This window comes from Sylvia atricapilla, chromosome 2 (genome assembly GCF_009819655.1).
Source record: "Sylvia atricapilla isolate bSylAtr1 chromosome 2, bSylAtr1.pri, whole genome shotgun sequence".
Taxonomy (NCBI): Eukaryota; Metazoa; Chordata; class Aves; order Passeriformes; family Sylviidae; genus Sylvia; species Sylvia atricapilla.
Genome location: NC_089141.1, coordinates 10,064,548 through 10,081,476, shown reverse-complemented (window position 1 = coordinate 10,081,476; position 16,929 = coordinate 10,064,548). Strand labels below are relative to the sequence as shown.

The 16,929-nt window shown below is 46.2% G+C and overlaps 1 protein-coding gene across 3 annotated transcripts in view; it reads right to left on the bottom strand.

Moving 5' to 3' along the window:
* GDPD5 (glycerophosphodiester phosphodiesterase domain containing 5) overlaps positions 1–16,929 on the bottom strand; it is a 106,039-nt gene that overhangs the window by 15,709 nt on the left and 73,401 nt on the right. For all 3 annotated transcript variants that reach the window (XM_066340805.1, XM_066340807.1, XM_066340804.1), the window contains exons 3-9: positions 15,244–15,347; positions 11,696–11,789; positions 11,074–11,133; positions 8,397–8,495; positions 7,073–7,166; positions 5,304–5,449; positions 1,147–1,229 (exon numbers count right to left, since the gene is read on the bottom strand). In XM_066340805.1, coding sequence (XP_066196902.1) covers positions 1,147–1,229; positions 5,304–5,449; positions 7,073–7,166; positions 8,397–8,495; positions 11,074–11,133; positions 11,696–11,789; positions 15,244–15,347 — 680 coding nt within the window. The remainder of the gene's footprint in view (positions 1–1,146; positions 1,230–5,303; positions 5,450–7,072; positions 7,167–8,396; positions 8,496–11,073; positions 11,134–11,695; positions 11,790–15,243; positions 15,348–16,929) is intronic.

Below are 16,929 nucleotides of genomic sequence, written 5' to 3'. Positions count from 1 at the left end.
GGCTCAGGAAACTGGACCATCAAGGGCATTGTTTAAGCCTGGAGTGCTCCTCTGGGATGACTGATGAGGGCAATGGGGAAGGATCTTGGAGTTTTTCCAGCTCTCCTCCTCCCAAAGCCCACCCTTCTCCTTGGCCAGTGTTAATGGATTCAGCCACATGAGCCAAGTGCTCAGGTGGGAGCTGGACACTCAAGAACTTGTCCCCTCACAACAGCTGATGAACTAATTTTGGAAAAAAACAAGAATTGTATAACATACGTCCCAATTCATACTCCATCCTTCCACAGTGGCTTTCCACTCACCAATGGGAAGAAATTCCTTCCATTTTTAAATCAACTTCTCTCAAAAAATCCCACATGCAAAGTAAAAAGCAAACAATTAAAAAAATAAAACTTCCTTTAACTAGGCAAAAATATCTGTCCATCAACACAAACCTCCAAAGCAGTGGAGGAAAAAAAATAAAGAATCTGCTTTGAGTCTTCCTTGTGCTTATAAGTGGTACTGGGACAAATGGAGAATATTAAGGAACAAAGGAATATTAAGGAACAAAGCACAGCTCTGGAAATAACCTTCTCTAAATTCTAATTGGTCTTGTCCACTCAGCCTGGCGTTTGTCAGCAAGGAATGCCTTTCTGACAGTCACCAGGTTTCTCCTTCCCTGAAGATCAATGCCATGGCAGGGAGAGGAAGAGGAGAAGGAAGGGCTTCCTCCTGGTCTATTCTTGGGGTGGTTTTTCAAGGTTAGTGAAAACTCTCCTGTGCAACAAAGTCAAATTGGGATCTCTGCTCTGCCTGCACCTGGGGTATCCCAGAAGAAGTCACATTTAAGCAGCTCTGTCTCTTCCCAAGGCCAGGCTGTGTTTTACTGGAATAAAACAGGCTCTAGTTGGATAAACTATGGCCTTCCTGCAAATGAGGATGACAAAGATCCAGGTTTCCTCATTTGGATAAGTTCACCTTTCACCATCACCTCACTGAAATAATCAGCAGCATCTGACAGAGACAGACAGGAGTTACTGGATGAGTTCACCAGGACAGCCCTTCCCAGTGGGAAAAAGCTGCAATGAGCAGACACTGGAAATGCTGGACCATTCCTGGATTGGATTATCCCCAGGTGGGCTCAGAGCAGCCAGCACACTGACCTACCTCAATACCACATCAGCCTGGACTCCATACACCTTCTGCTCCACTGCCTTCTGGAAGGACATCAGAGTGTTTTCTGGTGCCAGCTGTCAGGAAAACATGAAAAAAAAGCAATGAGAGATCAGTGGCATGAGGGAAGTCTACAAAGCTGTGTCAGCAAGGATGCTGGGAGAAGGGTTTGGAGACATTAGGGACCCAAAATGCTATTATTATTCCACATCTATCTGTGCCCAAAAATCCCTGTCTCTTCCGTACCACAGAGAATAACTAGGTCACGCATTCTGTAAGATACATTTTACTCCCTCTTCTGCTTATTCCATAAAGTCAGCTATTAGTCCAAAAATCAGAGTTTTTCTAATAACAAATGTTCTAGTTAGTCTTACCAACAATTATAAAAGTAGCCTTCAGCCTAGAAAATTTATCCCTGCGGCTATCAGAGAGAAGGACTCAGATTTTATTTGAAATTCCTCCCTGCTGAATGGAGCAGATGGTAACAGAATTAGGGTTTGTTTAAAATAAAAATGGTGTGAAGACAAACACTTTGCTGTTCGACAAAAGCAGTAGAGTTCGCTACTCCCAAAAACACCCATGAAACAACAACAGGCAGACCAGAAAAAAAAATATATTGACAACTACAGGAAGAAATCCTGGCATGTTTTCTGCACAGAATCACATCAAAACAAAGTTAATTTTGAAAAATAATTTTTTCCCCATTTTTTTCAGGTTCAGAGCACCTGTCACACCCTGGTTTTCCATCACCAGGATAGTTCCATTGGGACACAACGAGCATTCACATCCCGTGATTTATTCAGGCACTGCAAAGAGGAATAATTAAGGGCAAAGGCCTAATTGCCCCATGCAAGCAAGATACAATAATAAAATAACAAAAATAAATATAAAAAATGTTTAAGCACTTTGAGTGGCTGTAAGTGACATTTGTTTTCTGATCACAGTCTTCAGGTCAGCAAAGCTTTGGGGTAAAATAATCAGAGCAAATGTCCGCACCAACCTTCACCCAGCTCCGGGATCTCAGCACCGAATTCCTCTGGCTCCAGCCACACATCGATACAAGTTCATTTTTTATGTCTGCTCAACAAAGGCCGCACAGAGCCACATTATCTCCCTAAACCAGCCCCGAGTCAAAGCCAGATTGTTTAGGCGAGGGCAGAGGCGGCACTGGGTCACCCAAGGTCGGGCTCCCGGAGGAGCTCTCCGCACACATTCCCGGAGCTGTCGGCAGAGAGCAGCAGCCACAAGGAGCTGGAGAACCCAGCCAAGCTTGCTCAGATGGCCTTGGGTGGCTGTCACCCGGCTCGGGTGTCCCTTCCCAAGCAGCTCAGGTAACCCTGCAAAGCCATCCTCTCCCGACACTTCAGCGTTTGTCTTTGCACCACCTCTTCCACATAAAAACCTCTCCTACAAAACCAGGCTGGGAGAGCAGGGCTTGGACAGCCTGGAGAACAGGACTCTGGGGACATCCCAGAGCCTCCCAGTGCCTAAAGGGGCTCCGAGGGGACCTCACTGCAGCCTTAAAGGGGGTTGGAAAAAAGGAGAGCACATTTTACACGGGCAGATGGTGACAGGACACGGGGAATGGCTTCCCACTGCCAGAGGGCGTGGGCAGATGGGATGGTACCATGGAATTGTTCCCTGTGAGGATGCTGAGGCCCTGGCACAGTGTGCCCAGAGAAGCTGTGTCAGCTCCTGCATCCCTGGGAGTCTCCAAGGCCAGGCTGGACAGGGCTTGGAGCAGCCTGGGATAGTGGAAGGTGTCCCTGTCCATTCCAGAGCAGAGGAATGAGATGAGCTTTAAGGCCCCTTCCCACCCAAACCATGCCGTGATTCTGTGATTAGAACCCTTCAGACAAAGACAGATTTCCCAACCTGTCACCCTGACATCAATAATTGTCCCTCCCAGAGAGTCCATCACTGACCCCAAACCTGCCCTCAGTGGATCCCAGCCCTGAGGGACCTGCACAAGCCACTGACACCGATGACACAACTCAGCAGAGACAACCAGAAAGCCAGGAAAGCAAATCTAGCCTTTTCATGTTTAAAGCAAAGATGCATCCAGCTGCTGTTACAGGAATGAACTGCTGAGATTAATGTTATTTTTTAAAAAAAGCTTTACAGCCAAACTTGCAGTAACTAAAAAAAAAAAAAAAAAAAAAAAAAAAAAAAAAAGGCACAATCTGTCTGCTTGTATTTCTCTCTGTATCTCTCCAGGTTTTTTTAAGGGATACGTGCTTGATACAGTATATTCAGGCATGCTTTGTCTAAAGCCTAAATCCAAGGGATAGAACTGATTTCTTAAGGGACAGAAACCCTGGGGCACAAAGCAATGATTTCCAAACCTCCTCTCTTTTATAAACTGTGTCCATGCCACTGAAAGCCAGACAGACCCAGCACAGGATTTCTAGAAGCTCTTCTTCCTCCCTGTGCTTGGATTGAGAGACTCATCTCTTGCAAAAATCAAGCTGCTATTCATTTCTTCCTGCTGCAGAGACACAGCAAGTAATTTCTAGAAAATTACCATGAATGAACTCAGCTTGGTTATTTCTGAGCTTAGAAATCCATTGCAAATGCATTCAAACAGAGTCAGGAGCTTTGGGGACTTTCCTTAAAAAAGATTATGAAACTCTATTAGAGCAGCACAACCTGGCTGCAGCTGGACATCACCACATTGTGTTTTTCCCTTAATTAGCCAGGACTTAAATAAGAAACTCATGGCATCGTTTGTTGGGGAGGTTAACGAAGAAGCCTGGACCGAAGAACCAAATTTTATTCCAAACTAATTTCAGCCACTGCAAATCTCTGGCTGGTCTAGCAGAAAGTGTCCCTGGCCATGGCAAGGGGTTGGAACAAGGTGGTTTTTAAGGTCTCCTTCTGCCCAAACCACTCTGGGATTCTATGATTATGCACTAAAGGATCTGATCTTCTGTTTCATCAACAAGATTTAAGGGTATTTTCTTGTCCTTTTGGAAATATGGCCACCATTTTAATTGATTTTTTATTGATTTTTTTTTTCCTCTTTATCCCTCCTTTCCAGTATGAATCTCCTTGTGAGCCACAAACTGGACCAAAAACCCCCACAAGGCAGGATTAAAGTGATACCTAAGCAATGGAATTTTCCTGTTGCCTCTGGAATTTTCCTGTTGCCTCTGAAATTTTCCTGATGCCCTCTGAAAGTTCCCTGTGTGGGGCTTAGTGTGGGATCTGCCAGTCCTTTGGATTTCAGCATTAGTGGCCCATCATGCCAGGGGAGTAAAACAAGAATTCTTTTCAAAACATTAAGTAAAACCTATCTTTAATCTCCATATTTCAGTGAGCACCCATAAATAACTCTGCCCATGGCAGGGGCTCAGAACTCCATGGTCTTCAAGGTCCCTTCCCACCAAAACCATTCTGGGATTCTGTGACCAAATTTTCAGTAAATTCCTCAACCAGACTGAAAGGAAGTAAAAAAGCACAAAACAAACAGGAAAAACAAAAACAACCCTACAATGGACAAGAGGATAAACTCATAAGCAAAAGCCATTAGGGATTTAATAACTAGATACAGGAGATGAGAGCTCATTATTGTACTGCCCACACAAGAAAGCTGAAGCTTGATTTAATGAAAGACGACCTGAGCTGACACAGATTTATTTCCCAGACAAGCCTTTCTCCTGCTCTGGCAGAAGATGTTTATTGTGAGTGTTTGCTGCTATCAATCAGGCCAGCAGCAAGGTTAACTGCTGTTATTTTTAATATGTAAAGAAGGTGTGCAGCAGAGCAAATGCTTCTTGATTTCACCTGCACAAGCAGCACAAATCAAAGCTCTTCAGAAGCATGAAGAAAAAAAGCCACCCCAATAGATGGTGGCAGTGTTTGGGTACCTAAGAGAAGATAAAGGGAAGGATTCCACAATTCTATGCAAAACCAGCAGCCAAAATAATGCAACGGCACAAACCAGCCTGAGCAAGGCAAAAATTGCCCTTTTGTTTGTATCTCAAACATCTGATTTGTCACTTGACTCTGGGTTCAAGCCCTTCTTTACTCCCACAGCAACCTCAGGCAGAAAGGGTGCCTCAAAACTGCATTTGCTGTGTCCATTCCCACTCCCTGGAGACTGCCAGGTCCAGCAGCACCCTTCCCACATGGCTTGGATCCCTACTCACCATGGGTGCCCCACGGTGGCCCAGGATGGCTGGTTTGGGTCCCAGGGCTGCCTTCTCCATGATGCAGGGGGAGGAGATGGACAGAGGGACGAGGTAAAGTGCAATGACAACTGCCAGGTACGCAGTGAACATCAGCATCTGGGAAGCTGGCACGGAGAGAGAGAGACAAAGAGATGGTGAAAATGCTGGCCCTGACCTCCTCACGCCACAGGAGCACAGGTAAGACACCTCTATGTTCCTCCAGAGGATCAGTCAGTGCCTCCAGTGTAAGAGCATAGCTCTGTGCTTAGGGAAAAACATCCTCTGTAAAAAAAAAAAAAATAAATCAAAACCTGAAGGAGGTTAGGTTTTCACTTCATTTTGTATTGGGGAAACAATAAATGAAGTGAATTGCTCAAAGCCCCAGAAATGAGGCTCAAAACACTGTTAGCATTTCCACCCTTTGGGTGGGACAGCACCGAATTTGCCCTGCCTGATAAGAGAAATAATTCACCTGTCACACATAGCTAAAAATAAACCATAGCTCCACATCAGTACATTTAAAGTTTATCTTGGTGGTTCACCAGCACCACCCAAAGCAGAGGCTTCTGCCCTGAGATTTGCACCAGAAAAATGCAATAATGTTTTACTGATCAAGCTGGAGATGTTTAAAGAAATCTCTGGGCGCTGAGGAAGCTGCAGTGCTCGGGGCCAGATGAGCAGTACTGCCTCCCATGCCACCCATCAGCCACCCAATCCCATCCATCAGTGACGTCCCACCAAGCCCAGACTCCCTGGGAATCTTTGGAAGGTGCTGACAGAGGAACAGAATCACCCCCTGTGCCCCTTATAAAAACCAACCGGCACCTTTGAACTCCTAAGATATCTGGAGGCACTTGAAACCACAGATGTTACAGCAAAAGACTTGATGTTTTTTAAAAAATAATTTAATCATTTATTTTGCAAACTCATTAAGGCTTTGGAACTCAAGAGATAACCTTAAAAAAAAAAAACAAAAAAAAAAAAAAAAAAAAAAAAAAACCAAAACCACCTCAAAACCAATTCCCTTAAGACAAATATTTGCAATGGATGTAAGATAGAGAAGGTGGTGTTTTGTTGTGGTTTTTTTGGTGTTTTTTTTTAAGGGAAAGACAGAACAGCCCAGCTCTGCTCCTGGTGGTCACAACTGATCTGGTTCCACTCACAAACAGGCTCCTTTCTGCTCCCAGCCTCTAATAGGCTCATTCACACATGTTCCCACAAGGCAGAAAGTAACTCCAGGAACTCCGCCAGGGATTTTTTCCTTCTCTCTGGCAGAGATGTCAATCACTCACTGAGCACTCAAGGAACTCAGTGACACCTTGCTAAGGGACTTCATGCTGTGTCCTGCACCTTCAAGGTGTCACCAGCACCCAAACACCAACCAGGCTCTGCAAATTCAGTCCAACCAGAACAACAACAACAACAACAAAAAAAAAAAAAAAAAAAAAAAAAAAAAAAAAAAACTCATAAAAATCTGCTCAGAATAAAAGCTGAGATGCCACAAAGAAGTGGAAAGAATAGGCTTGGACCAAGGGCTGGGAAAAAGAGAAACATGGGGCAAAAAAAGAGAAACAAGGGGGAGAAAAAGAGAAAAAAAGGGGGGGAAAAGAGAAACAAGAAGGAGAAATGAGAAACAAGGGAAGGAAAAAGAGAAACAAGGGGGGGGAAAGAGAATCAAGGGGGGAAAAAGAGAACCAAGAGGACCAGCCATTCCCCACCCTGCAGGGAAGGATACAGGAGGTACTCACTGGCTTTCTCTGTCCGTGCAAACTGCCCCGCCACCAACCACGACAGGGCTGTGACAGCTGCCAAGGCTCCTATATGCAAGAAAGGGGCTGTGGCCTGCAGGGCACAAGAACAGGAGAGGAAAATGTGATTAAAAACACCCCAGCACCTCGAAAATTTGTTGATTTTGCAAGTGGATTCTGCATCAGCCTCCTGCAGCTGTTTTGACCATTGCTTCTTCCAAATCCTGACATTCCCTTTGGCATCCAGGCTGCTCTGAAGGGAAGGAGGAAAGCTCTAACCCCTTTTTAGGGGAATTTCTCCCTCAATAACACAGATATTTGGCTCTGGGAGGGAGTCCAGAGGAGGCCACAGAGCTTCTCCAAGGGCTGGAGCCCTTCTGCTCTGGAGCCCTTCTGCTCTGGAGCCAGGCTGGGAGAGCTGGGGATGCTCACCTGGAAAAGGCTCCAGGGACAATTTGTTGTGGCATTTTAGGACTTAAAGGGGGTCAGTAAGAAAAATGGGGACAGACTTTATTAGGGCCAGCTGCAGTAGGACATGAGGGAATGGTTTTAAACTGAAATAGTGTAGGTTCAGACAAAATCCAAGGAAAAAAAATCAGGATGAAGGTGAGGAAGCCCCGGCACAGGGTGCCCAGAGAAGCTGTGGCTGTCCCTGGATGCCTGGAAGTGTCCAAGGCCAGGCTGGATAGGGCTTGGAGCAGCCTGGGACAGTAATGTGTCCCTGCTTACGGCAGGGGGTGGAACTGGATGGGCTTTAAGGTCCCTTCCAACCCAAACTCTTCTGGAATTCTCTGAACACACTAGGTTGTATCACCAGAGTGCAGCACCATGCCAGGAAGTTGGAGATGTATCATCTGAGTCATGTTTCTGCTCTCCAATTCCCTGCCTGAATCTTAAAAATACCCCAATAAAATAAAGCACTTCTGAGAAATGTTAGTCACTTGTGTGAATGCCATTTCCACCCCCTGTATTTGCATAGATTTGCATACTCCCAAATACACGTCAGCAGTCACCTCTCAAGAAAAATGGGCAAAATATTTTTGGACTTTTTTTTTTTCTTTTTTTTTTGAGGAAGAGGGGGAAAAGGAACAGAGAGGAGATCTGTAAGAAATTAAGTCTTTACATATTTTCCTTTCATACTTCTCTAGCTTTGCAGGATACTACAAGTCTTCCTTAAAACAATTTTCTCACTGCCAAGATTTCAATTTGGGGTGTGACAACTATCAAGACAGAGCTTCATCTTACAGAAATACACGAATCCCATGGAATTCAGCTGCACTGGCCCCTCTCCTCCCCCAGGGAAGCATCCCTGCAGACAACTTACTTGCAATGAAATAAATACCATCTCCCACTCGTCATCCCAAAGCTGTGCTATCGATGACATGGTCACCACAGTAGTTATCAAGGTTGTCACCAGGCCAATCTGGAACAAATCAGAGGGTACTTACAGGCTGGGGACTGTGGTTATTATAAAAATTGTATGGGCTGAGAAATGAAGGGAGAAAACCTTTGCATGTAATAAAGGGTGTGAAAAAAGCAGTATGAAGACTCAAGGGGAAGGAGGTTGGGCTTATGAGGTGTTATACAGCTACTGGGGCTGGGGAGGGGACTCTGGATGGGACAGTGTGGCACTGAGGTGATAGAGCAAGACCCAGCCCATCAGGACCTCCCCCAGCCTCCCTCTCACGTGGAAGCACTCAGGGGGCTGAGCAAAGCAGCCAAAATGAAGACCTGACCTCTGTGGTGAAGGTAAAAAGTTCAAACCATGGAGAAGTGCCACAGAAATAACTCCAGCTGTAAAGGATGAAAATCTGGGCTGTTTGTCTAAAAATAATTCCCCACTTTCTGCCCGTGTCTGCTATTCAGCCTCTGCTGTTCTGCCAAAGGATGCTGCTGCAGATCCAAAATCTGCAGGGGTGACTTGGCAGAAAACTGATCCCCAGAAATGAACTGATCCCGTCAGGTGCACAGGGCTAATTTCAGGTTTAATTCCTCAGACCAGCAAATAAAATCCCACATTCCCAACATTTACAGAATCACTTTGGTACATGTAAACAGGATTCCCCCTCCTAGAGCCCTAATTCCCCTTGGTGTGGCCATCCTGTGGGGCACAGAGGTGTCAGGACACAAATCTCCACTCCTCCCTTTCCTCCTCCCATCAGATCCAATCCCTTCACACTCATCTTTGACTTGGCTTCCAACCCTCAGCTCTTTGCGCAGCATTACAGGAGAAAATGGGAAGGAGTTGTGTGGTTTGCCCATACCAGCCTTTGCCTCACGCTTCCATCTAGATTTGAAGTTAATTCAGTACAGTTCAGAGAAAAATTAATGTTTTTCTTATTCCAGTCTTGTATCTCAACCTCCTTAGGAAGCTGAGGGAGGTGTGGGGAAGGGAAGAGACAGAGCAACACATCTGAGCTGTGATGGAAAGGGGGCTGCTTTGGGAGAAGGGGAGGAAGGGTGGGGGCCCTCAGGATAGAAGTGATCTCCACCAACACATCCCTCTCCTGGACTTGCTCATCTCAGCCCACCAGCGTGTCTGAAAAAATAACATTTCCCCTGATGAAGAAACATATGTCAGACTCAATAACTGATAATTTATTTTGCAGCAGCAGTCAGACAGTCCCTGCCCCCTCTCTGATTGCATCCTCTTCCCCCGAGGAAGCATGATTTCTAACATCTCTAAGGAAAAGAAAAAAAGAAAAAGGCAGGGTGGGGAAGTCTCTGCTGTCCCTGTCCTGGGAGGTGTTCAGGCTCTGATCCTCCAAGATCTCATCACGTGCAGGATTTCAGAGGGAGCTGTGCACTGGCAGATTCAGGACTAGTCCCTTCATTTCCAGTTAGCATATTGCCAGCTACAGTGAGATCCTGCCAACCCATTTTCTCTCCCTGCACACCTTTCCCCTCCCGTTCTGTGCTCCAAATCTCTTTTCTTGTGCTTCACAGTGTTTCTCAAACTGCTTGATGCACAAATCTCCTTGGGGCCAGCAAACCCCATCCTGCACACTGCACACCCTCAGCTGTAACACCTACATCTCCTCCCAAGGCTTTTCCAGCTGGTCCCCCCAAGCACACTCTGAACAGCCTCACATCTGCTCAGCCCCTCTCCAGGGCTGGCTTCAACACAGAAAGGAGCTCAGAGAGGCTCCTGGAGCACCTGAGCTGGGATGGAATCAGGCTGCTCTAAGCACTGGTGTTTTCTCCATCTCCACAGGTGGCCTCTCTACCAGCAAGGGCCAAAAGCATTTCACCAAATTCTTTGTCTCCAGGCTTCAATGGCCTCTCCTGAGCAATTTGCTCATGAGGCCACAAACGCACCACAGACATTTTTTGCTCTTCCCAAAGACACGGTGACAGCAAGTGCCACTCCCCGCCTCTTCCTTGGGTGTTGGAACCCTGGGCACCGAGAATTTCAGGCTGTCTGTGCTGACAGGCACTGACCCTCAAGCAAACACTGAATTTGACCTGAAAAGGCTTCCAAAATTGAGTGACAGCACTGGGATTGTGGGTGTGTGGTTTCAATAGAAGTGTGTGATATCACAGGGTGGAACACTTAGGGTTTAAGGTTTTAGAATATGGTAATATATATATAAAAAGCAAGATGGAGGATTTAGGGCATTCTAGTCCTTCTTCTTCACCTTCTTCTCTATGGGTCTGGGGGTTTTTTTGTAATTGGGTGGGAAAATCCACATTGTGGACCACAGGTGGTTGGTTATTGGGTTAAAAGTAAAAATAATTTAGGTGTCATCTCATAATTGGACAGTTTGTTCTTAAAAGACCTTGTAGAGAGATAGAGACTGAGCCATTTTCTACCTTGTTAGCTGGAACTCACAACTTTTGAGACTGTACTATAGATAGGAATTAATAAACATCTGAGTCTGAACACGAAACTGCATCTCTTGAGCTTTAATTCTGACTCTTAACGAAGAAAAGAAGGTAAAAAAGCAATACTGGGGCTCCCACATTCCCGAGGTCCTGCTGCCCTTGGAGCTGAGATTTACCTTGTGCAGCCAGTGCAGGTTCATCTGCTGTCCCACAGCAATGTGACACAGCGCCAGGATCTGCAGGGGACAAAGCCAGAGTCAGACAGAGGCACATCACCCCCCTGAGGGGTCTGAGCATGCAGGGACACGTCACCCGAGGGACAACCCCAGGAACCAGCAGGAATGGAAGCAGGATGGGCCAGCAGATCCTCTCTAAAGCCTAGGGTATGGAGGAAAAGGCTTTGCCCTCCAAGGTGCAGGGGGTTCAGAGCCTGGCCCACAGCTCCTGGGGCTGCAGGAAGCAGTGCCTCTGTGTGGCCACGTGAATGGACACCACACTGAAGATCCCAGCACCCTGGGATGAAGGGAAACAACTGGCACTTGTGCCCAGAGGTGGAAACTGAGCCCTACTATGGGAAACAAGAGCTGTATTCCTCCTCTGAGGGGATCTGTCTTTTACTTTTGATCAGCTGAGGTCAAAGACCATCAATTTCCCACTTTTAATTTTACGCAACTTAAGGCTAAGAGAAAGAGAATGAGACAGAAATCACTACTGAGAGAAAACTCCTCAACTTGTAGATGGCCCGAGAAGCTTGAGGCCTTTTTAAAGCTCTAAGAAATGGGATTTCCTTCTACTCACCAGTAACATTGTGATGTAGGTAAAGCCAGCAGCAGTTGTGACGAGGATTGGAATGGACCAGTCACTCCAATATCCCATTCGGTTATATAAAAACCTGTATAAGAGGTGGAAAGGACAGATTAAGAAAGAGTTCAACACCAGAACAGCTTCACTAGGGTTAGAGAAGACTTTAGAAAACAAATCCCTCAAGAAAAGAGATAGACAGCAAAAAGCACAAGTGACAACCCAGTGCTCTAATCCCTTATGGAAATTAACTGGATAGAGAGAAGCAGAGAAACCCCATCTTTTGAGAACTCAAACCTGACCTGGATTCAAACTCTTCCATCCAAAACAACATCCCTAAATTGGCTTGGATTAGGGTTGACATTATCTCCTGCCAACCCTTTGGCACAGCAAGAACAGAGGATGGTTCCAGGGTGGAATCAGCTTATTCAATGAACTGGCTGGGATCTTTTTTTGCCTCTTGGTACTTTTTTTTTTTTTTTTTTTTCTTCTTTGCTACAACAGACAGAAATGCTGCATTATATAAATGCAGGTCAAAGATTCAAACTCCCCCCCCCCAGCACTCAAATCCAGCATCATTCATCAGCCAGAACCTCTGGTCTGTTTGGACAAACTCTGGGGTGAGTTTTGGGGCTGTCCTGTGCAGAGCCAGGAGATGGACTCCACGATATAATTCAGGCTATTCTCTGATTCGAATTCTGTCCAGGAGTAAAGCTCCCCTGTGGGATCTGGAAAGCAAATCCTTGGGCTCATGAGGCATGGCTCATGGCCAGGTTCTGCTCAGGGAGCCAAAGAGCACAGAATCAGAGATCTGCAGGGATTCAGATGCACTGTCAGGAAAAAAGAGGGAAGAAAGGAAAGAGGGTTCCTCTGAAGTCTTTGCTGATGCCACCCCCCAGAGCCTCCTCAGCTCTCAGTTCATTTAAGTTTTTGCTCTGATGTCCCTTCAATGCCCCTCTGAGAGCACCAGGCCTTCACTTCATGTGCAAATGATTGTTTTAAATTGCTGGCTCCACGGTAGTTATGAAGCAGATGAGCTTTCTCCAGAACCAAGGAGGAAAACATTTGCTACACAGACTTGCATTTCTGGTCCTGCTCTAGGGGGAACACAAATGACAGCATCACCCCCCAGCCTGCCTGAGCTAGAGTGAAGCCTTCTGGTGCAGCACAAACCTGCAGATCTGAACCATAACGCAATCAGGTGTAAACACCAAAAAGGGAAATGCCAGAAGCAATATTTTATTTTTTTTTAATTAACTTCAGAGGCACAAAGCACCTTCACTAACAAGGACCTTGCTGATATTCAGCCTTGAGGAAAATAAAAATGGTTAAAAGCTTGAAGCAATACATGCTGGGCCACAATTCTGCCTTGTCTTTCTAAGGCTCATTTCAATCCCAGCATAATCCCTCTGGTCCTTACAAGCTGGAAAGACCTAACTGCTGCCCAAGCTGCCTGACACACAGGAAAAAAGGTGAAAAACCTCCTCAAGGGCGGCAGAGGGGAAAGGCCCTCAGAGGTTTGGGTTGAAAAATCTCCTGGAGGGTGGTGCAGAGCTGGAACAAGTCCCAGAGAGAGAGGAAGTCTTTATCCATGCCTCAAGTTGACCTGCTGCTGGAAATGGGCCTCCTTGGACAGACACCTCCAGTCTCTCTTCACCTGCTGGGACAGGCTGAAGGAGCTCAGTGAAGGTGACAGAAGCTTGGGAGAACTCCCAAGGATGAGCTCTGGAGGGCAGGAAGAAGCTCAGCAGCTCCTCACACCAGTATTATAGTAATTCCTTCTCTCAGCTCCTCTGGAAGGTGCTGGCAGCAGCTCAGTGTGCCATGCTCCATGCAGAGATGCTGTTTGCTCCAAGGAGACATTCCTCTCCTCTGGGGCAGCTCCCAGCTTGCCAATAAATCAGTAGGGCAGAGAGGAAGACAGCAAGAGCAAGCAGCATGGAAATCTTGTCCAAAAACACAACCCAGAAGTGCCAATGACAGAGGAACAGCAAAGGTGCTGTTTCTAAACACCAGGACCTCACTGTGCCTCATCAGCAACAGGTTCAGTGCCCTGCTGGGAATAAAATGATGGTTTCAAATCCTTCACACCCTGTCTGGCCCCACACTGCTCTGTTTTCACGGAGCCCATGCAGCTGTGCTCAGCCTGCAGAGACGCAATGGAAATTATTTCTGTCCCTTACCTGGAACTGGCATGGCTGTAATTAAAACATCAGCCTGTGTTCTCCTTCTGCTCCTCCCCAGCCTTTCCACAGCTGTTTTCCAGAAACCCTGCTCCATCTCTGGTGCCAGTGTGTGGAGCAGGGATCTGACTGGGGTTACAGCACATACAAAGCACTGACCCATTTTCAGTATGGAATAGCAGCGCCTGAAAACGCTGTTTGCCACCCAGAGAGCCTCTTCCAGAGCTGTGGTGCACAAGAGGGAATCCTTTCCCAGTGCTGGGCACAATCCAGATGTGCTTCCAGCACCCTGGCTTGCGTGGCAAGGACAGGGTTTGGGCTGCAGGTGACATCTGGGCGTGTTAAACCCCAAATGCCTCTTGCATCCAGAGGAGACTGGCACATCTCCCCCCATTCCTGCAAGAATATTTGGGGACCCAAAACTTGGCAGCACTGCAGCTGCAGTGCCCATTCACAGCACTCCCAGGGCTTTCCTTCATTTCTGAAGGATTGCTTTGAGCCCTTTCACAGCTCTGAGCTCAGACAGAGTTGGTTTTGCACCAGGGTGGACTTGGAGCAACCACATCCTTTACTGAGGATACAAACTGAAGAGGAGAGGGGTTCCAAAATACCACTTTAAAAAAGGCACTTTTATCATCATGCTGCTGTTACAGATAATTCAGAGCTGTGGTGATGGCTTCACTTCTCCCAGTGAAGGTGTGAGCAAAGAGAAAATAACCCATTTCCTCCTGGGAGGAGCCAGCTCACATCACCATGTTGGTAAACACGCTCCCTCACCCAGCTCCAGCATCTAAAGCAGATGATTTATTTAAGGGATCAGCTCCCCACAGTGTTTTAAAATGCACTTTACATCTGCTGTTTGACAAGAAGATGATGTCAAAGCAGTTTGGTTGGAAGCCCAACGTGCTGTCAAAATGTTTTTAAGATGCTGCTGATAATAAAAGGGAGAATAATTTCCAGCACTAGAGGCAGCTGGCAACACCCTAAATTCCAGCACATCCCACTGCAAAGCTCCTTTTCAGTTCCTTCCAACTTTGTATAATATTTTCCACACGCATGTGCTTCAGGCTGAATTTTTTTGCCATAGATATTTTGTGGAATAGTTGCAGCCAAATTGCTCAGTCGCTTTCAAATCCAGCCAACCATAAAGACAAACAAACAAAAAACCCAGCCACCCAGTGGAGATGTGAGGCCACGTTACATCCACACATGGATCAGGCAGCCCTCCTCGAGGCCCACTTCCCACCACATTTTCCCCTTATCATCGTTACAACTCCATCCAAAGGCTCCAGATGAATCCAAAGCTGCACCAAGCAGGTGCACGATGGCAAAACCAAATTTCCCAAGGGCAGCTCTACTCACCAGTTGATTTCATTGTAGTCATTGTGAACTTCCCACCAGAAGTAAAACCAGACCAGGGTGAGGAAGAAGGATGAGGTGAGGATGAGGAACCAGAGGCGCTCCCACTGCAGAGGGAAAGAGAAGTCAGTGTCAATAGGATCCTGTTTGATCCCAGCTGTTGGGACTAAGTGGAGTAAAGAGGCATCTCCAAAGGCAGATTTCACACCTTTGCTCCCTGGGGGATGCAACCCTGTGCCCCAGGTGTGGGCAGAGGGGTCACTGATGTCAATTCATCTCATGGAGAGCTGGAAGAACATTTCTGCAGCTGTCAGGAAAGAGGGAGCATTTCCAGATATGGAGCTGGGGTTTTGTTTGGTGAAGGTTTTTTGTTGATGGTTGTTTATATGGGGGTTTTTTTGAGATAATTGTTTAATTAACTTTTGCATTCACATGAATATTCCCCTCCCTTAGGCTTAGCCTAAATAGTTATCACATGGTGAAGATCACACAATGGATTAGAGATGTTCCTACTCCTTATTCCTCCCCTGAGGTGCTCAGATCCTGCAGAGCCAAACCCCCCATCCCCAACATTTATTCCTCCCACCACCACCACCACATAGTTTAAGTGTTTTGCAAACAGACCACACCAGCACCAACACTCAGCTTTCACAAACACTTCAAATTCTACTCAACAGACACAAAAGCAATCCCTCAAATAAATCTGTCCACTGTCCCTGCTCCAGTACCACGGGTAAAATCCTAAACCACAAGGACATCAGTCTGTCTCTTCAAACTCCCTCTCACGGTACCATTTTGCTGTGAGAAACCTGCCTGGTTTCACTCCTTGGCCTTCAACCATCCACACATTTCCATTTCAACAAGGAAAACACCAAAGTCAATTCTGTGCGGAAAATATTCCAACAGATCCTCTCTTCCCACAATGAACAAGGAAGGATGAAGACTGGAAAAGACTATGAGCAACTCTACCATGATAGTTCCCTTCCAGAGCCTGAGCACACATCAACCTTTTTGGAAAATGCTCTTTTCTCTGGTGAACTCTCCTGGCTTTTTAATTATGCAAAACAATGTAACCAATATAGTCACAACAGAAACACTAAAAACTAAGTTTTGACTCCTTTTCCATGCCAAGGGCTAAGAGTTATCTACTTAACTGTGTGTGACTACTTTTTAACATGCATCACCCTGAATACCAATCCTGTGATTACAGCTCCTCCTTGTATCTTCCATCATAGGAAAAAGAAATTCCAAAAGCAACCAATAAAAAGGGCTGGAATGATTTCAAAAATTATGTTTTCTGCTAAAAATTCCAAATTCTTGCCTGTATAATCCAAATCAAGATCCCCAATTTTGCCCAGAGAAGCTGTGGCTGCCCCTGGATCCTGGGAAGTATTCCAAAGGCTGGACAGGGCTTGGGGCAACCTGGGAAAATGGAAGGTGTCCCTGCCCATGGTGGGGTGGCACTGGATGGGCTTCAAGGTCCCTTCCAACCCAATCCATTCCCCTCCTTCTGGATGCCTTCCAGCTTGTACATCTCCAGATCTCAAACCTCAATTTCTCCATTGTTTACTGGGATTTTCTTTCCCCCCTCTCCATTTGGGTCTAACCCCTCCCTGCACATGTAAGTTAAATATGGGTAATATTCCCACATATATTTGGGGTTTTCCAAGGCAACAGAGGTTTTAGGAA